The following is a 21353-nucleotide window of genomic DNA, read 5'->3' on the forward strand; positions in this document are numbered from 1 at the left end:
TTCTCAATTTTAGAATGCCAGCATTCTGGGAATATCACCAGAACCTGAGTTCCCACCCCTCTGTCAAGCCATTTAAAACCCATTAATTTTCTTTGCCACCAGCCTTGCATGGGCTACTTGGATTATAGCTTCCCTTCAGTGAAAAAAAAATGGTCCACAAACATATTCATGTTTTGGAGATGGACACCGATACGCTGCCCTTTTTAGTGAGCAAGCAATGGTTTCTCCTTTATAGGAGAAACCATTCTCTTCATTAGCAGTCAATAAAACAGTTGCCAAAAAGTGCTGTTGGCCATAGAGGACCCATGGATTTTTAACTATCCATCCAACTATTGCAGTTCTGGTGTTTCAGGTCATTTGCGTTTGAAGTTCTGATAAACTTGCCCAGGAAGTGTAAGTCCAGCATAGCCCTCACACCACCACTTTTCGCCCATAATGAAACTGTGGTAGTCCGAAGCCTTGCTGGTTTCATAAGTAGTCTTTCCTTCTCTAGCACCGTTCTGGAGGAGCCTAAACACCACCCAGATCAAGATGCTGTTTTGAAGATATGTTGGGGGAAAGATGAATGGTAGAAGGGACTTTGAGAGTGTGGTAGGTTCCGGGAAAGATATGCCATACCAAGACACAACTATATGCAGGACTACAGGCCAATGGTCATTTGCTCGGTATTAGCATAATTGACCTAAAATCATTTGACCTAAAACATTTCATAGAATTACTTTGACTTTTATTTTCAGTCAAATTTAATTAAATATATATATGGGGTGGGTAAGGGTATAGATTAGGTTGAGGGGAAGTGGGGAGGGGGGTTGCGGGGTCTCCCCCGCATTTTAGAACAGAAAAAAAGGTCAAATAAATTCGATCAAATGTGATTAGGTCAAATGTTTTAGATCAAATAGACCCAAACCATATGCCCACATGCCAGCATTTACAAACGTATCCTGTTCTGCAGTGGAGTCTTTGGCGTGAACGTCTTCCTTGTTCAGGAGAAGAGAAATTGACCTGCTTTGGGTGCTCGTTCCTGAGAAACATTCATCACTCTCTTTCCAAATTTCTATCACCTGAACCTTGTGAATAATGAATATATAGTGAATCTTTCCGGGCTCGTGCTCCTGGACCTGTCATTTGCTGAAATTAAGCTTGTTGGTCGCATTCCTATAGTAAATAAGCACTGGCTGTCATTTAAGAGCAACCTTAACTACCTCAAAACAACAATGCCATGATTAATACGACAGTAGTACATTTCACACCATTAAAAGTGATAACAATCATTAAAGTGGTTCACACAAAACAGGCACATGCTCCAAATAAAAGAAGTAGAGAAAAACATTTGTTTAGCAAATGACAGTGCTAGAAACATGCAAAGGGAGGTACTAATAACAACTCACTAAGGTAGATGTGTTTCTATACACATTTTTATCTGCAATATTATATTTGCAGCAATACCTTTTGCTACGGCACCGAACCGTTAAAATGTCATGGGTTAAACATTGGCAATTGCTATCCCAGATGCAAGCAATTCCAATACAACTCCTTCATTACTACAGCAACCCTATCACATGCAATTCTTTCCTAAAGTCAATACCTGCTCAAGCCAAGGAGCTCTTCTTGCATATTCCTTTTGTCATGCCTTTCCCAATCAAAACCCAAAGTGCATTTAATGTCACAGGTGCAAATCTTTTCAAAATAACCCTGTATTTTCACAGTAGAAGGACTGCATTTTTAATACAAAACAATCTTGAATGGCAGGCACACAATCACACACGCACGCACTGTCACAGATGGCCTGAAGAACACAGCAACTCTCTAAGACAGTTCAAGGGCTTTTATTGAAAGGCTTTTGAAGGGGCTCAAGAAGGGCCGTCCCTCACTTGCTCTCGGCCCGTGAGGAATTGCCTTCTGACAAGGACGTAGAAGCGCTGGCTTTTTAATTTTTTATTATTTAATAAAATGATGCAAGGAATTCCATCTCAGAAAGGGTGTTCTGCTAAACAGATTCTCCTTTAAGAAGCTCCACACCATAAGCATAGTGACACATATTTTCTACGGCATCAGACTCCTATTCTGCAGTGCCTGCTCTACAGTGGCAGAGAGCGAGTTCAGAGGCCACAGGTTCCCTTTTGACAGCTCAGCTGCTGTGACAGCCAAGTCACTTCAGCACAAAGGCTGCGTTTAAAATCTGCACCTCCATTCCAAAACCACATTGTTATAACGAATTACTATTCTGGTGGCATTTTAAACTTCAAAGCCAGACCTGAGTTAGGCTATAGTGGATAGTAATTCACATAACTATAAGCAGTCCTATCTGATTTATATTATACATGTGTCATCTGTGCAAACATTGTGTGTTTTCCGGTCAGACAGTTGTGTGTTTTCTGGTCTGACAGCCTGAAATACTCTGCCTCATTTGATCCTTTGGGAGATCTGGTAACACCTCTCTCCATCAAGAGACCCTCCCAGCAGGAGCTGTTCTGGGAAACGATATAAAAAGGCACATCCTATACAAAAGGACTAACCTCACACCAGGGTGTTGCATACCAGAGGTGCTTTGATGCTATGGGTCTGAGAAGGGGCACAGTTAGTGTAGTCAAAGAGGGGTCGGCGCAAGTGGGAAATGGTTGCTATTGTTTCACATTCACACTCCTCTTGGGAGTATAGCCTGCCAAACGGCAAAGGTGGTATGTCCCTTAACTGTGCCTGTTTAAACGTTATGATTGGGATCACTTTTGTTTTGTATAAGTGTGAGGGCTGAGTAGGCGGATTAGCCACTACTCATCTGTTTACTCCTCCAGGGCATAAGTCATTTTTTCAGTCTCCAGGCTCAGTAAGGGCTGTCCTTCTCCCTTGTGTCCCCTGTTAACTTTACCTTCCTTAGCTTAAGCTTCCCTAAACCCTAAGGTGGCTCCTAGTGATCACTAACCCTACTATCTAAAAGCTTACTGGCTTCTGGTGAGGGCATAAAGCACCCACTTTATCTGTCTTACTCCCTCCGGGGTCTTCTTAGTGTAACCTGGCCGGGGTCTCCACAATAGGAATAGTAACCAGGATTGGTGCCTATCAATCATCCATGTCCCACATAGTCTTCTCCTTCTCCTCTCACGATTTTGTACTTCTTGCCCTGATATTCTCTGCTTCCTTTCCCTTCCTTCTATTCTCTTCCTGTCTCTTCCTCCCACTCTCCTCTTTCTTCCCTTTCTTCAACTCTCTCTGTTCCACCGATGTTACTCTGTCTACTTATACTCTCCTTTCTCCACTATACTATTCACCCCCCTACTACTCTCTCATATCCACTCTTCTACTCTCCCCTTTCCACTCTACTACTCTCCTCTCTCAGCTCTTCTACTCTCCACTCTAGTCTACATCCACCTTCTTCAACAGTTCCACCCCTTTCACTCTCTCAATCACTTCTTTCACTCAACCTTACTTAATCCCTCACACTCCCTTTTTAATTTCACAAACTACCTCTCCCTCCTCACCTTGCACACACCCTCACACCCCAGTACCACTTTCCCTCACCAACCAATACCTCACCTTGAGCACGCTTTCAATAATGTTCCTCCAAACTCTGCTGTATTGTTTTTCCTCCGACTGGTCTCTTGGTCTGCCTTTTCCTCCCTTGACTTTACCCAAGCGGACCACACTACCCTACTTCCCGGGTTACCTTTATGCTCCTTCTCCCCTCCCATTGGTTCTTACTCCCACCTGAATCCCATGGCCAATCACTAGTCTGTTCTTTACCTGAGCTATGGAGTCGGACTGTATGCGTGTGAGGCTTTAAAAGTCTGCAGAAGCCCCACCCCTTTGTCAACCACAGGTCTACCATGCTATGGCAGCCTGTGACAACCACTGTCACTTTCAATGTAATTTCTTAGTGCCAGCCTGCCAGAGTTCTGAAAAGGCAGCCACCACGAGATAGTCTCTTTATCTGCTTCATGTGATCTTCAAATGTAAGTCTGCTGTAATATAGCAAGGGCAACCAGCAGCAACATCATTCACTCTCCAAGCTCTCAGATGCATGCTGTGGACCTTCCTGGTTGCCTTTTTCTAATACGGATCGTTTCATGGTCCCGCTGTTCACCTTTGGTTCTTTCATGGTTGGGTATGGACAGGTATGGGCTGATTGACATTTGTAGCCAGGCATAGCTAGGAGGGACTGAGACTGAGGCCGTCAGAGGACCCAGATCCAGCCTCTGGGGCAGGACTGACTCAGGTAAACTGGCTGCTTGGCCTCCTGCCCCAGGTTGTAATTGTAATTGGTTATTTATAACGCGCTTATACCCAGAGGTTTCTAAGCGCAGACCTGGAGATCAAACCTGTGTTGCTCCGTGTTGTCTTGCTTCCAAGGCGAGCACATTGCCCCTGAGCTATCCTCCCAAGACAAGGTTGAGTGGGACCCCTATCCATTCATTGCAGAGTGTAATAACACATATATGTGCACAGCCACTGCCCTACCCACGTAACCTAGAACATGCATATGCCAACACACATCTTCCCACATGTGATCCTCTGTTGGGTGGTACTCATTGAAAGAATGACAATTGGTGTTTTGGCTCCTGGTATCCACTTAGCCACATTTCCCATTTTAGCACGTTCTGCCTTCACTTTTGGGTATTTATCCAGTCGCAGCAGCCAGCCATCCAGTCCTTGGCATAAGCCCATTGGTCGCATGCTTGAAGCATCTTGCCAAATTAGAGAAGACGTTTTGAAATGAGGTGTCGTGCAGCGCTTCACACCCAGCGCCTTTACAAGCTTACTTTGCAATTACAATATACCATAGATTAAAGAAGATATGCCTTAAAATGTATTAATTGTAATACTTAAAACATGCAACTTGTTTCACATGAAAGGCCGCAGTTTATGACCTGTCACGATATTTAAGCATGTTTACCGTCTCCATGTTGTGCTGGTTGGGCTGCTGCCCTGCTCCTCGTAGATTGTATGTAGCCAATATACCAGATTATACCCATCATACACTATATAAAGTGGTGCCTGCTCGCCCCTCCTTGCTACAGCATTTCACCAGGTGTTTAATCGTGCTTCTTTTCCTCCCTGCAGTTTTCCTACCTGGAGAAGCTTTTGCTAGTTCATGGAGCCTGCAGTTACAACCGAGTCACGAAGTGCATCCTGTACTGCTTCTACAAGAACGTGGTGCTGTACATTATTGAGGTACGTAGGCTGCGGCACGGCACACACGGGCCTTGCTTGTCACTCGGAACAGCTTGCCGGCTTGCGAACACCACCGTTAGGGGGTTAAACAGAAGCCTGATTTGAACAATTGCACAAACGACATCGAGTTTCGCTGTTGCTGGCGCACGTTCTTGAACACCAGAGAACATCAAGTAGCGTTAGACAGAGCGCAGTTACTGTGTGAGTTGTGTGTGAACGCAATGCTCAGGTTACATAACTGCGTGTGGACAGCTGCCTCTGCGCTGAAAAGTCAACAGGCTGTCCTAATGCCCAGAGACTTTAACTGGGTCGAGCCCACCAGAACAGCGTCGCCTTTTTATAGGCTTACATCAAACAGGATTGGCACACAGTGAAGTGTTTGTTGCTGCGAAGGCCTGCAGTTGTGTGAAGTTGAGAATAAACCGTTCCGGGCATTCCTGGTGCTAAGCTGGTACTTACAACTTCCAAATGCAGCCGCAGAAAGCCTTGTTCTTTGATCCTCCTCTCCTTGGGTTCACCTTTGCCATCCGTGTGGGCTCGGGAGAGGGTGGCAAGACCTGTTCCTGGACCCTCATGCAGCCCAGGAATAATAAAGATACATACCCTTGTATTCAGAATGAAGTCTGCCATCTGTCAGCCTTCTATCCACTGCAGAAATGTTGAAAGCACAGCGAGATATGCAAGCAAGCCACTGTATGGGCCTTGTTCTTTTCTCATTGGCTGCAAGGCTGTTCCTAGGAGCACACTGTTTTGAGTTAAAAACATGAGACACACATTGCAATGAAAGTGATGACGTTTTTAGTTTTCACATAGATAAATCTCACCTAGAGATGCCATTTTTCTCCCCTTGGAATAAATGAAGCAATTGGGCCTCATCACAAGTCCGGCGGTAACCGTGCTGGTAAAACCGGCAGGTTGCTGCCTGACTTGCGAATTTTACAGGCACCTGACTTCCTGGTAACACCAGGGTTTTCCATCCCCGTCGGCCGGAAAGTCAGGCACTAGTAATTCTGTAAGTCCCCATTCAGGAATGGGGACCACAGAAGCACCGGCACCGTTTATAGCGGTGCCGGGTCTTCCATGAAACTCTGCGGGCGGGTGCAGTTCCGCCGGCCAGGTCTGACCCTGGTGGTCGGGATGGCACCTGCACGCAGAGTCGTAGTGTGCCGGTCTGGGAACAATGGTGCCGATAGGCTTACCGGCACCGTTGTTTCCAGACCAGCACACTCATAATGAGGCCCATTGTGCAATAACGTAGACGATGAAACACTAACATGCTGTGCATGCACAGAGAGACACAAGTCCAGCCACTGGCTCCCACGCTCCTTTGCATGGTCTACATTGTAGCAGTTCTTGACCTAGAGCACCAGTCTGCCGTATAGTTATCCAGATTTTTTGTACTATGGCGCCTATGATCCTTCACTATTGACTAGGCTGGCTTGTGTCAATGAGAGTTGTACTCCAAAATATATGCAGAGCCATAGGTTGCCGATGCCTAGGCTTGGGGTCTGGAGTGAGATGAATGGAGTGTCGTTTGGGCATTTGAGTGATCTGCCCTGTGAGTAAATTATGCTAAAATAATGTATTTGTGCATCAAATTTGGAACATGAAGAGAGGGGCTAGTGAAGTAGAGGTGAGACAAGGAGGGGGTAGAATGGATATGTTTCTGTTTATAGTTGATGGAATGTTTTGGGAGGGACTTCAAGGGCAGAAACAGGCCTCCTGCTGGGCTGTTCACAATTGAACATAATGGAATAGAATGAAGTGGAAACAGAGAATTTGGATTAAATGATCGAATCAGAGAACGTTTTTATTGAGTGCATAGAGTTGCAAATTCCATGTAACTACAGAGTAATATTTACCAGTTTTGTGCAGTCAATTATTATAATAAGCAAATAGCTTTGAAATGTCTCAATTACTTGCCTGCAATTTTCATGACTCCTACTATTCCTCTTCCCACTCCACAGTGATCCTAAATACATTGCTCCAATCCAAAAGCCCCCTAAGGTTCCATCCCCTCAACAGTGTATAAGCCTCCATATAAGAGGGGGCACTTAGCTGCAATCCTCTGTTAACCTGCTCATGAGCTCAGAGCGACCCATGAGCAGAGGGGGCAGGAAGGTGTAGCACTGGGATGAGGAAGGGTAGGACAATTATTGATGGTGATTACTGGTAAGTAATCAAGGCATTACCTCCACATAATTTAGAGGGACAACGCTTGAAGGACAGAATGAGCAAATCCCTGATCCTCGAGAGCCCCAGATAGTTGCTCAACAGATCTCCACAATGAATGAACCTATCCTCAGCTCAGGAATCTGTCAATCCCCTGGTATACAGTCCCTGAATTCCAGGGGGAAGGGGTGGCAAGGCAACTCTTTTCATTTAGCCACCGAACGATGGTCTGTGTCATGGCCTTCCTACCACTGCTTGATGGGCCAAAAGGTACAAACAAGCTATTAGATCATCTCAAGGAGGCCGTCCTCTGAAGATGCATCAGGAGAATTTCTCTAACATCCAAGTATGCCAAAGTCAGCTTCTGATGGACCCTCGGGCACAGAAAGGTTCAAAATCTCCTTTGAGAGGTGGTAAGACAATACTATCTTGGGTCCGGAGGCAGGGTCAAGCGTAAGGTGATATTAGTTTGGAAAATCTCCAGTAAGGAAGGCAAACAAAGGACCTCCCCACACTCTGACAGCTATGAGAAAGTCTGTTTTCATGGAATGAAACATCAAATCAGTCAAATCCAGATGCTCGAAGGGAGGATCCGCAAAGATTGGAGGGGTGGTGGACATAATTTTAGGACATAAGAAGGATAAAGGGCCTCATTACGACCCTGGCGGTAAGGGGTTAACGCCAGCGTTAGCTGCGCCGACCCCTTACCGCCAATTACGAGGTCCCCTAGCGCCATGGTGCTTTTAACACCTGCTTTTAGCAGGTGTTAAAATCCATGGCGCTAAGGGACCATGGAGTTAATTACGCCACCGTAATTTACGGTGGCGTAATTAACGCCTTCCCCACTCCCATTATGCCCTATGGGGCAAAAATGGGAATGGGGAAGGGTAAATGGGGATTGGGGACTTACCGCCCCGCCAAGGTCGGAATGGGGCGGTAAATCCGCCAACCACCATGGCGTAAACGTAGTTTACGCCATGGTGGTAAAGTCACAGCCCAGGCGGTAACTTACCGCCTGGGTCGTAATGAGGCCCAAAGTCCTAAGCAGACAGGCTAATATGCACCCTCGCCTCTTCCTAAGGTTTACTAAAGCTCTGATTGCACCCCACTACTGGTCCTTGGGGAACATATAGGTGCATGCTAGTCCAAAAGTGAAAGATTCTTGAAGGAACTTGGGAAATTCCACCACCTCACAGTCAAGAAGGAGATCCCCCCACTCACTGACACAAACCCTCAAAGGATGTTCAGTTGTGCTCATAGGACCGAAGGGTAGAGGGCTTTTGGTAGCCCTAAATAGAAAAGGAGACTAACCCCTCCCTGCTGACTCAGTCCCACCCTTTCAACAGCCAGCCATCCATTTCCAGTTGTTGATTAGCTCAGAGCCATTCAGAGCAAACAATGAAAAGAGAACCCTATGAAAGACGAGAGGCTGGAACACAGAAATCCTCACTCATTGTTGGAACAAAGCCCTGATAAGACTCAATAGGGCTCTGACCCTGTTGAGTTGGACTGTTGGGCTAATCAGAGGCACTGCAGGAAAGACAAAGGCATGCATGCAACTCCCCAGCCAAGGGAAGGACAGAGGATCCATACCCCAGGTAGCAGGTTCCCAGCCTTGGGTAAAACGGAGGGTAAGGAGCTCTCCTGAGAGGAAAACTGGTCTTATCAAGGGCAGGCCCCAGCCTTGTTGAGCCGATGGAAAGTCCCTGAGAGAGGTACCAGTCGAGAAAGAGCAACTTAATGTATCGACCCTGGAGTTTTCTACCCCCCACATGTGGACTGTACAGAGGGAGAGAAGGTTGGATTCTCTTGAAAAGCCAAGGGAGGAAGCAATCCTTTCCAGAGCTCTAGAGTGTGTGCCCCTCTGCTGGTTCACGCATGCTCCAGCTAAGGTGTTATCCCTCCAGCCAACGATGACCTGCCCAAGAACATCTGGGTGAGCAGAAGTAAAGGGCATGGAATACTTCTTTGAGGACCATCCTGCTTCCTTGAGAGACCAGTGCCCCTGGGGTCATAAGGGATGTAGGAAGGCACCCTACTTCAGATAGCTGCCGCCTGTTGTGAGAACGATGGGAAATATTGGGTCCAGGCAAAATCCGTTCTAGAAGAGCCTCATAGCCAACCACCACCTGAGCTGGCCCTTGAGAAAGCACAGTAGAGGAATCAGAATCTTGAGGTCTTGAGAATCCAGGTCCCACCATTTGTGAAGATGTAGCCTTGGGGGCTGAAGATGAAGACATGCCCACAGAGTGGCAAATACCGTAGCCGCCACAGTGCCCTGTACTCGCAGCCCGGTCCAGCTGGGGTAGAAGGAAAACGATCCAAGACTGTACACCTATTGAAGGAGAGTTGAGGCCATGCTCTCCAGTAAAGGTTCTACTATTTCCATGTGTTTAAGAAAGACATAACCTATATCCCGAAGTCTGAGTGCAGTTGACTCACCAAAAGTGCTATCACCTTTGAAAATACTTTTGGGAGCCAACCTGAGACTGAACGGGAGAATGACAAATTAAAAGTGGCTGCACCCTACTGCAGAGCATTGAAAGCACTGGTGACTGGAATCTACTGGCATCTGAAAGTAGGCGTTTGTTCAGTCCAGAGATACCAGGAGGTTTCTATGAGAGATAAGTAGCATTATCCTCCGGAGGGTGTCCATTATGCAATGGAACTTTTTGATGAAGATGTTTACTTCCTTCAAGTTGATAACGAGGCAGACTCCCCCTTTGATCTTTGGCATCAGGAAAATGGTGCAGTATGCTCCCAGACCTATTTTCCCCTATGGGACGTTTGTGATGGCTCCTTTCTGCTGCAGGGGCACGATCTCCTCCAGGAGAGCAGTTCTTCTTGTGGGATCCTTTTGGAGTGGGTTGATGAATGTACTTGTCCCTGATGGGGCAACGACAAAATCCTCCCTGTACCAATGCAGCACAAAGTTCAAGGCCCACACTGGTCTGCTATATGCTCTAACTCCATGTCTTAAAATGGCTGCAGTCTGGCACACATTGGTGGGGACCTAGCTCACTCAGGAGCACTGGCCTGTAGGAGACATTGGGGCTGTTTTGGAGGGAGCAGGTCATCTCCAATTGTGCCTTAACAGTTTCTTGCTCTGACCCCCAAAGGACTGATACCCCATACTTGTGGATTGAGGTGATCTGGATTTCTGTGATGCAGGTTATTCTTCTGGCACAGGCTACCTGCATGCTCTCTTCCTAATAATCGGCGGTGTCATATACTCCTGCCACTTTATGGTCTATCAAAGGCACCCCTTGAGGCTATACAGGGGGTGTTAAACTCAACTGAAGTGGGAATCTTCTCCTCCTCAACTGCCAAAGGGTAAATCTTGTTTAAGGAACAAGGGATTGCGTTCATGTCGCGGTCACTGTAATCATAGATTAAGTCTGAGCGTGCTTACTGAGGGGGGGGGGTTCCCCAGATCGCAGAAACTTAAACATGTCAATAAATTGAAGGATTTAGCATATGTGCTCGCAAAAAGAAGGATTGCCATGAGTTGGAAGACTTGTCATAGGCCACGAGTGTAGTTGTGGTGGAAGGATTTGCAGAAGTGGGCGGAGGCGGAGATCATGGTATGGCAGGAGGCAAGTAACACAGGGGGTGATGAAGAGGTGGGGACCTTGATGGCATAGAAATCATTGGTAGCAGAACTGTTTGGAATGATACACGATTTGTCAGAATCCACTGAAAATGAGACCCCGCCACGTGGTGCAGATACAAAGTGAATGGAATAAGTAGGCTTGTATGGGGGGCTGGGATAAGAGGAGCATTGATGAAAATTATGTAATGAACAATGTGAAAAGAGTATTATTGATATTTGCACTGCAAGTTTGGTTTGTATTGGTTTTGTTTGTTAAAAATGCAATAAAAATTGTTTAAAAAAAAGGGGGATTGCGTTGATGTCCGGATATTTCTATTCTTTGATCAGTTTCGTACACCTCTTCCTCAAATTGTTGCTTCATGGGATCTTCCTCGGACATGGAACAGGCTGGGTTTTTACACATCATACACTCCAATACCCGAGCCTAGTCTTTGGAAAGAATCTTGTAGTCCAGTATGTTCCTTTTTGGTTTGTCTGAGCAGTATGACGAATACAGGTCCCTACTATTTCCTAGGGTTAGCCTTGGAAACGGCTTTTTCATCTCTTATAGTTTCACAAATCAGTTATTTTAGGTGTTTCTCTAATGATGATTTCTGGATGTCTTTTTGGCAGAGGCTCAGAAGTCTCAGAAGAGGTGGAAGTGCCTCTCTGTCTCCCGTTTACCCATGGTGCCTCCTCTTAGCAGCATTTTAACACAACACCGGAGTGTTCCATACTTGCTCGCAACACAGCCAGAGCAAGAATGCTAAGGAAAACACCATTTTTTAAGTGGAGATGTTTGCCTTATAACCATGGCAATGACGTTGTTTGCCCAAAGCAGCAGGAGAAACCACTCCAGTTCTTAGTTAATCCTGCAGTGTCCCACTAGCATATTTGGCCAAACATTTAGAGCATCGCCCAGAGCCCCTTACATGCCTTGGTACCCTAGCAACCATTCACTTAGGAAAAGGCCCGCATCTACCTCCTAATACCACAACACCTCACCCCTGTTTGAGCATGCACTAGTGGATCAGCAAATGGGTCTAAGCAGGATCCACCTTGGCTCCTACATGGCTCATCCCAGGAATACAGAACTCTCACTAACTTGATGCCTTCCCGGTGCTGGTGCCCACAGTCCTCCGCACCAAATATGAAGGTGAGCTCGGGAAGAGCCCAATGCCCAAAAGCCGCCCTAAAACATTTGGTGGGCTGCAACATGACTTTCCCCGCGCCCCTGCCCTAGCACAAAGTCACAGGGAAGCCCTACTTTCCAGGTCTAGAGCCCCCCCTGACCTCAACTGCCCTGCCGCTCATGCAGTGGTAGATTGGAGATCCTTTGTGTAGAGCAACATTGAGGAGACAAGCCCAGCAGGCCTTCCTGGATCAGTGACCAAGGTCAGAAGAAAAACTGGGCGATTGTGGCTGATTGCCCTGTCCTACAGGGAGGCATTGGATTGGAGCAATGTATTTGGGATCACTGTTGAGAAGGCAGGGTGTCGTTCACGAGTAAGGAATGGGATGAGGAAGAGGAATGTGGAGTTAGTGGATCGTTGGATAAACTGCACCTATATAGCACGCTTTATTGCGTAAATCGTTTACATGATTCAATGTAGATGTTGCAGCATCTTCAATGGTACTGACACTTGTTGTTTTGTAGTCTTCATAATATTCCGGCATTGAGCAGAATGCCATATCCCGAATCAACGAGCTTGACAGTAAGAAATCTCTCTTCTTGAAAAGCGTTACTGATTGGTCAACGAAAGTATGAAGTGTTTAAATGCTGCAGACATTTGTGCGCTGTGCTAAGTGCAATTATTGCTAAGTGTAGTAGAAAATGTGTATGGCATGAGTTTAGCATTGGTAACATAGCGGCAGGAACTTGACATACAGAGCCCCAGCAGTGAAGTGGTATATCAACTGTGAGATGGTCTAAAAACCTTGTGCGATATCATCAAAAGATAGTGGATTTATGAGTTTGACAAAAATAGGAATGCATAATGAAGGTATCGTAAGCTTCTAGTCTAAGGGGAATGCTATCAAATGGAAGTTATTTTTCAGGTGCTCTGAGACTACTACGTTGGTGATTTGGTGCTGTATGAAAGCATATTAACATAACAAAGAAATTGGTATTAGCAAGACAACTGGTGCCATATAATTCTGTTTGGGTCTATACGTTGGCCAAAAGCCCTGGTGGATATATGGATGGCTGTCCAGAAGAGGAAGGGGGCTTGTGTTGGAGGCAGTACACAAGACCATTGCAGCCCATGGTTCCCTATAAGATCTGGGGTTAGACAGGGGTGTGTTCTGGCCCCGCTATTGTTCTCAATCTATATTATTGAACTGCATGAAGTGTTATTAGATTCTAACGCGGATGTCCCAATAATCGGGCAAAGGGCGCTACCGTATTTAGCATATGCTGATGATACGGTGCTGTTGGCCCAAACTCAGAGAGCTCTCCAACAACTAATAACACGATATACTCAGTGTATGACGGCTTTAAATTTACAAATAAATACTTCAAAATCACCAATATTGGTCTGTGCACTGGGTAAGAAAAAGATCCAAATGCCACTGATGCTGAGCGTGGGTTGCCCCAAATGCAGATTCAGCAATTTGACTATTTTGGCATCCAATTCTCAAGTTCTTTTTCACCTTAACGTCGCTGGGAGAAACAAAGGATAAAAATGAGAGAATCGACAGATGGAAATCACACAACTCATAAAGAAATGTACAGCACAGACCTTAAAATAATGACACAAATGTACATGGCTAAAACCAAAGCTGCCATAAAACATGGTGCTTCGGTATGTGGTTTTTCAAATACTTAAGCACTGATAACCGTGGAGAATAATTTGGTCAAAAGACTACTAGTTCTCCGTAAATTGGCACTGAAGTTTGCGGCTCATAACGAGCTAGGTATAAACTACCTTATTGGCTCCGCATATGGCAAAATCCCAATGCACTGGTGACACAGTTCCTGATAAGGAACTTGGCCTCAAATAAAGGTGCAGAAAAAAATGTATTGGCTAAACAATGCAGACCTGTGTTTTGATAACCTGGTCCTTGTATCTACTCTCCAACACAAGGATTTAGAGCTATGGCTAACATCTCATGTGCTCGATCAGAGAGAATCAGTGAGAGCTGTAAACCTGCTTGCCGCAGATATGTGATTATCGTGGCAGAGAACATGCGGCATCATCTCCTGTGGAGTAATTAAGTAGCGCCTAGAAGTCTAATAACAAGAGCTGGCTTTACCTGCTTAACACTGAGTACTGCATTGGCGGGAAGATCTGATCAGCCCCATTGGCAGTGCTGTCTGCAGAGATCGAGGATTTAGCATGTTTCTCTTTTCTCAAGCCCTGCATAGTGGCATCTGAGATCCAGCATATCGGTACCTGTCTGTAGGGCACTCAGTGTTGTTCAATACCGCCCGGCCCTCTACTATTTACTAAGTGTGTAGACCCGGATCATTGCCTGGGTACTCTTATCTTGCATACGTAGAGCCTGGAACATACGGCATCACCAGGCTGAGTTCAAGTAACATCAGTAGAGAGAGGAGGGACATGTCTCTGTGGTTATTGTTAATGTGGTGCATGCTAATTGTATCTGATTAACTAATTAATCGATTGATACATTGTGGGAGCATCTTTACCTAATGAACTGTTCACTGGATGATTTTAGCTGATTGCATTTTGATAACATGCTAATTTAATGTTTACCTATGCTTTACTAATGTTATATGGAATTGTAATTCCGAATAATCATATTCGATGTTGAATATAATTTTGTAGTGGCCGGATTGATTTCATTTCTTTATTTGTAATGTGTCGGTAGCCTGCAGGCATCAGGGCGCAGAGAGACAGATTCATGTTAAGTAAGAGATAGATGGACAGCTAGGAGGTGGCACGTTATTTGAAGAGATAGGTCTTCACATTTTTCCTGAAAATTAACAGATTTGGCTCTGCTCTCAGAGTAACTGGAAGATTGTTCCACTGCTGAGCAGCGCGGACCGGAAAAGATTTCCCAGCACCGGTAGTACGGAATGCCTGAAGTATCTGTAACTTGCCTAGTGTTTGAGATCTTAGTGCCCTATTAGGGATGTATCGTGTAAACTTGGCTCCAAGATATGATGGAGTCACTCCATATAAACATCTGTGAACCAGAGTCATGGATTTGAAGAGGATACATTGCACAGTTAGGGACTTGTTGCATAACACCTCACCTGATTCGTCATTTTAGCAAAATGCGTTGCTTACTTAAACAGCTGAAAAGTTATTCAAATGGTTGCAAAGGAGGCTCAGCTCACCCGGAGCAAGTTACCTGTCTCCTTTTACCAAGTGAGTGCTGCGTTCAGACCTTAAAGATGGGAACATGTGACCCCGTATCCCTGGGACACGCCTGTCAGGGATGCGCAGCAGTCACATCATGGTGTTCCTTTCCTTTAAGCAGAAGCAGGCAAGGAAGGAATTGGGACACAGCAGCCAAGTTAGGAATGTCAGATTTCCTGGGAATGTTTCTTTAGGAGGAACATTGCTGTGGATTCACCAACCAATGAATTGGGAGCGAGTCCTCCTTTCACCCACTAACCTGCGTCCTCTGCCTGTAAACTCCTGTATCCCCTCCCTTGATGACCCTCCACGTGTCGACTTGACAGCCTGCCCTTCTCATTGCACGAATTCCCTTCACCCTATCTCTGCTGTGTTCTGCATTGCTCCGTTGCTTCACAGATTGCGCTCTGCAAAACACAGCACTTACGCACATCGCTTACATTGATGGGGGCAGGGAATGATTATGTACTTTGTCAAAATGTGAATAACATTCAGAAACAAGGGGTGTAGATATGTTTCAAATTGTGTTGAGTGGCATTACAACATGCAAGCATAGATTCAAGGCTAAGATCTCAAAAATAAAATACATGAAAAATTGAAATATGGACCACAACCAGATAAAGAGAAAATGTGTCTAATGCACTCAATATGTATGCTTAACTGTTTACACTGATTGCTTCATTAAAGTTTTGCCTTTTTTCAGACGTCAATGTAACATCATGATGCTAGCAAAGTAGGGGTTTTAATAAGAACGCACTCAGGATTTCCAATGACCGACCCTCAAGCACTTTACCTCTGTTTTTTTAAAATCAATTTTGTATTTGGGCCGTTTCCGTTCCTCCGGGTGAATATGAAAGGGTCATCCACTTAAACAGTAACTATTGAAGTGACTGAGCTAATGGGTTGTTTTATGTTGTTCATAACTGGGATATTGCCCCTGCCAGTCACCTGTCACAAAGAACTCCTGCATAGTGAATGCCTTTAGTGACACACACTGGGTTGGGAGAAAGGCCTAACACACAGGTAATCAATAACAATGAGGGTGGTCCATGGGCAACAGAAGCAAGTGTAGAAGCGGCTCCATTTAAGCATTGTGCTCCCGAGGACAAAGGTTCTACTTTACAACAGTGCATGGGCTCGGTTGAGAAGCATGACCAGAGGTACCGGCATCATTCACAAGTTCTTGGGTTGCAGGGATCATGGGACCCTTCCTTTCAGATGACAGTCAATTTCTTCTCCATCTCTTCTGGCGTGATGGCGTGAATTTTAAGCCTGCGGTCATTATGAGCACCTGTGCCAGGGGTGTTGTGTTACGTGGGGCTATGGGAGCCCTCCTAGCTCGGTGTCTTTGTGAACCCCTTGGCAATTAACCCATTTTACTTTGTGTCCTTCTTGGTCTATCTGACCCACTAGCATCCACAGTAATGCTGAAAGATAACCTGCGACTATTCTCACTTCCACCACTCAATTCTGTTTGGGACTTTAGGCTTAGTTCCTACCAGTCTTTGAACCCAGGTCCACAAGGTTCTAAACTCTTCCAGCGCAATACCCTTGGTGCTCCCCAGCTCTGGCCTCACTGGTCTAGCCTTATGCCTCTCAAAACCATGTTCGGTCCTTGGCCCTCTTATCTAGGCCAAATGTTGGTAAGTTTAACTGGACCTCGCTCGACACCTCTCCCACCTTAATCCAGCTTCAATCCTCCTCTGACGGTTTCTCCTCCCTCCTTCTCTGAGTCTCCTTTACACTCTTCCTCAAACTCCTCTCTTTGCTCTGAAAGACAGGTGACCTAGACGTCATGCGTGCATCATGATCCACACTCTCATCCCTTTTCTCTCTCTCCAAGGTCAGATGTCACAATTGTGTACACCACCTACAAACCGGAGCTGCCCTGACCAATCTGAAATCTTTAAGTGTGCTTCTCCTAAGAATTAGGGGGTATGAATGCACACAAAAATACGGTTTGGAATTGGGGCAAGTACCTGTGGTATCCCTTTCTGTCCCTGTCCCAGGGCTGGGATTACTTAGATGACCTAGAAGGGTGGCCTTTCCAGCCTCCATCACTCCACTTCCCGGCCTGACCAATGGAACTCTATTACACATTCCTCGCTTCATTGGCACAATAAAAGAGACACGCACTTTTATGGTTGTGTTTTGCTGGGAGAACATTCTAGATCTTTCACGTTAACACAATTCTTTGAGAGAACATGCTGAGGGTAGTAAAGAAATATGTTGTTTTGTTGTTGTGTGGTGTCATCTGCCTAAATGCACTTTTTTAATTAAATGATACCTGTCTATTTACTAAATCACTGTGTTCTGTTTATGGTAGTGCTGTCAAAGCTTGTTAATGTGATAGAATACATAAACTATTGCCACAGGCCAAAATAATTGTTGTAAGTACAGATCATCATGTTCCAAATAATGATTTGACGAAATTCATCCTGGTGTCTCCTATCACAATTTGCCTTCCACGTCTCTCCCTCTACCTCCCTCTCCCTTCTGCTAAGATGCGGCCCTGGGGGTCTAGCAGTGAATGTCCACTGACCTGCTGCCTATCTCCCCCTGCTTGGCTCTCATTTTCTCAGGCAGGATCTAGTTTGACGCGCTTGGTCTTTGCTGTGAATGTCATCTGACCAGCTCTCTTCTGACCCATCACCTTTCTTATCTCCTTTACTCTCAGTCGGGATCTGGGATGCCGCTCCTAGGGTTCCTCTGGCCTGGACCCACTCTCCAACCCTAAGCTCTCCGTTTACCCCTCCTCCCAGTCGGGATCTGGGATGCCGCTCCTAGGGTTCCTCTGGACTGGTCCCACTCTCCAACCCTAAGCTCTCCCTTTATCCCTACTCCCAGTGGGGATCTGGGTTGCAGCCACAGGCTGAGCACCTGACCTCTTCCATCTTTTGTGCACTTAACTTTCCCTATTCCCCTGCCTGCCAGTCAGGATCTGGAATCCAGCATCAAGGCTGTGAATGGCTCCTGACGCCCCATTACAGTCCTCTGCACTGCTTCACATTATTTTATTGAAATGTATTGTGTTATCAAACACCAAATAAATAATAAAAAGCTTCTGCACACAGTAATGTGATCCTGCCTGGACGAACATTTATTATGGTGCTGCTTGTGAGTGGTTCTTTGCATTCAGTGGACTTTGATCTGTGTCTGTATCACCACCAACTCACTGCGTAAATGGCCTGTCGAGATAAATTCATTTAATTGGACGACCCCGCCTTGGAGAAATTTGACAAAACACCCCAAAAGCAAGTTCACACAGTTATTTAATTGGGGTCATTTAATAGATGGGACTAACGCCAATGTAATGACCCCTGCAGCCACAATCCCATCCCACAAACTGGGACAAGAAACAGATTGTTTTGGTTAGAATATTTTGGTTTTGGTTAGAATATTGTATGTTTTATTTATCAAGAATAAAATGAATTTAAATGCAGCTGATCCCTGTCTCTCTGAAAATCACCAAAGTACTACATGTAAATCCAGGCTGTCATGAAATACACGATAGAATCACTATGAAATCTCTCCACTTGTGTCTTGATAACCAAATGTAAATTCTGAAACACACAAATAGCATCACGTGGTCAAACAAATCTCCATCCATAAATGATCCTATGTGAATAAGCCCCAGGGCTTGAAAAGTCTACTCGCCCACTCGCAGAGTCGAGTTGATTTCATGAAGGGCCTGCACTATTTCCATGGTACTTGACTCTGCTGGTGTTGTTTGAAACTTTGATTTGACAAGCTTAGTTTGCAGAAAATGACAAATTACTTTCTTTATGTGTAGATGGTCTCTGCGTGGCAGCATTGACCCTAGTATGAACTGTGCTTACAGTGACACGCACAATTTTACAGGAAGCATTGGCACATTTATTTGTCACGTAGGTCCATGGGTTGAGTGCATTTCTCTGAGTTGGAATATGTGAACTAAGGGACTCGGCCTGTACCTCTAGTGGGAATTTTAAGAATTAGCAATGCCTGAATGACAATTGTAAAAATGGATTCAAAATATATTAGTCACTTTGATGACAAGCGCGTAAGTATAAACTTGTCATCTTCTGAAACTTGGGCAAAACTGTATCAAATCTAATTATGGTCAGAGAAAGGCAGAATATAAAACCTAGGCACATTGACATCTATTGGGTGAAGAAATGACTCACAATCAACTGCACGTTCATTTTCTTTGGTGGTTCAGAATTGTATATATTTTTCTAACTAAGCAATACAATTTTGCAGACTCAATGATATTTGTGTCTCAATAAGGACAAGTAAAAGAAAATTCGAAATGATTTTGTAGTAAGAGCAATTGAGAAATAGTATAGATCCAAATCACGCAGTATTGAGATCCGATTTCCTTAAAATGCCTCCCCTATGTTCTCAATACTAGAAAAAGTGAGTTTCATTTGGAAAATGAAGTGTCAAAGGCTGTTACAGGGCAGAGTCTTTTTAATTAATTTGACAAATCTCTAAATTCAAAGGCATCCAAGGTCACTGATTCCAGGAGACCTCTGCTTCTGAAACAAACCAGGGAACAAACTTTTTATTTTAGCTGCAGAGGGAAACACCCCCTCCCACCCCAATATTCAGTCTCTAATGGGTTGTTAGATCTGCTGGTGCCAGAGGCTCAGCTACGCATAAGGTTGCTCCAGTGGTTTCTTAGTTGCTAGTGGTCCCAATTTCGGGAACATACCTTAGACCTTCTACATGTCTTGATGATGATGTCCAGGGAGCTGAAATAATGGTCACGCAGGGGCAGCCTCCTGAAAAGTGCATTGTTTTGGCAATCACCTCCAAGATGTGATGGTGGGTGACCTTTTGTCTCCATGAGAGTGCCGGGAAGAAATCAATTTGCTGGCGTTGAGGCTGATCAGGCTGGCCCTGGTTGCTTTCCTCACATCACTATGAGGCAAGACTGTATTGGTCCTGACAGATAACACCAAGACCAGGCACTACCTCAACAAGTGAGGTGGTGTGGGCTCCTTACCTCTGCGCAGAGAAGCAATCCGATTGGGGTTCTGGGCTTGTAAGAACTATGTGCCTCAGAAGGCTGCTCAGTTGGCCGGCAATGAGAACTAAGATCTAAGATGGCCTTTGTGAAGTGGGCTGCTACTTTTTTTGGGGGAAGTAAGGAGATGCGCTAGTGCATTTCCTCACTTGCGCTAAAAAAGGGTTTTGAGAATCTGGCCCATTGACTTAACCATACCACCCTGTCAGGTTTTCAGGCTGCTCATGGAATGAGGACTTATTTTTTATGTTTGGCAGATGATCGCCTTGACCAAGGATAGTCCACAAATGTCAGCCTATATGATGTTGGATTGCTCAGCAGCCTGATCGCTCAGCAGCGCTCCAGCCAATTGACAATGGAGCACTTCTCGTACTGGATGCTTGGTTTCTGGTGCCCAGCCACTGGGTGCATGTCTTGTATTGATGTAATTGCTTTGATGTGGGTCTCCTTTTTTCTGCAGGGCAGAGCCCAGCTTCAGGTGTCTCTCTTCTTATTTTTCACCCAAGGGTTACAGTCTAAGATCAGTGGGAAATGTAATAAAATGCCATAAAGTGATGTGCCACCAATACGCCAGCACCAAAAATATTTATCTACCCAAGAGGGCAGGGATTATTTGTTTAGCTAGTATTGTCCTTAGGATAAGTGAGGAATAAGCTATGAGGTCTTTAGGTGATGAATGACGGGGAACACCCCCAGCCAAGTGGCTAGTTATGATTTAGAAAGATTACCATGGCACAAAGGCAAACAATGAGCTTACTGGTTCTTTCCAGTGTTCAGCTTCTCAAAAATGATGGAATAACCTGCTTTTAACGGGCAACAAAATGAATCCACAATTGCTAGCTATTTACCTAGCAGGAAATTGTCCCTGCACACTGGATACTCACCCTGGATTATGTTAGTCAATGCAAGATTGCTTCATAATCCATTCAGAGAACTGTCATGTAATTTGGTTTCATATTAGAGTTCCTAAACTGTGAAGAAAAGTAAAGAATCGAAGGCAGAGAATATAATTAGTAGCTGTGTTCTCCCGGTGAAAAGAAGGGAGATTATATTACTTGCCTCAGGCACATATATTTTAGCCATC

General features: G+C 45.2%; 1 protein-coding gene across 3 annotated transcripts in view; it reads left to right on the forward strand.

Moving 5' to 3' along the window:
- The window catches only part of ATP8A2 (ATPase phospholipid transporting 8A2), a 3773191-nt gene that overhangs the window by 2475832 nt on the left and 1276006 nt on the right, over positions 1-21353 (forward strand). For all 3 annotated transcript variants that reach the window (XR_011284127.1, XM_069639892.1, XM_069639893.1), the window contains exon 27: positions 5056-5166. Coding sequence is in view for 2 of the 3 variants with exons in the window: in XM_069639892.1 (XP_069495993.1) it covers positions 5056-5166 (111 nt within the window). In the remaining variant the exon portion in view is untranslated. The remainder of the gene's footprint in view (positions 1-5055; positions 5167-21353) is intronic.

This window comes from Ambystoma mexicanum, chromosome 7q (genome assembly GCF_040938575.1).
Source record: "Ambystoma mexicanum isolate Mex_15411 chromosome 7q, UKY_AmexF1_1, whole genome shotgun sequence".
NCBI classification, from domain to species: Eukaryota; Metazoa; Chordata; class Amphibia; order Caudata; family Ambystomatidae; genus Ambystoma; species Ambystoma mexicanum.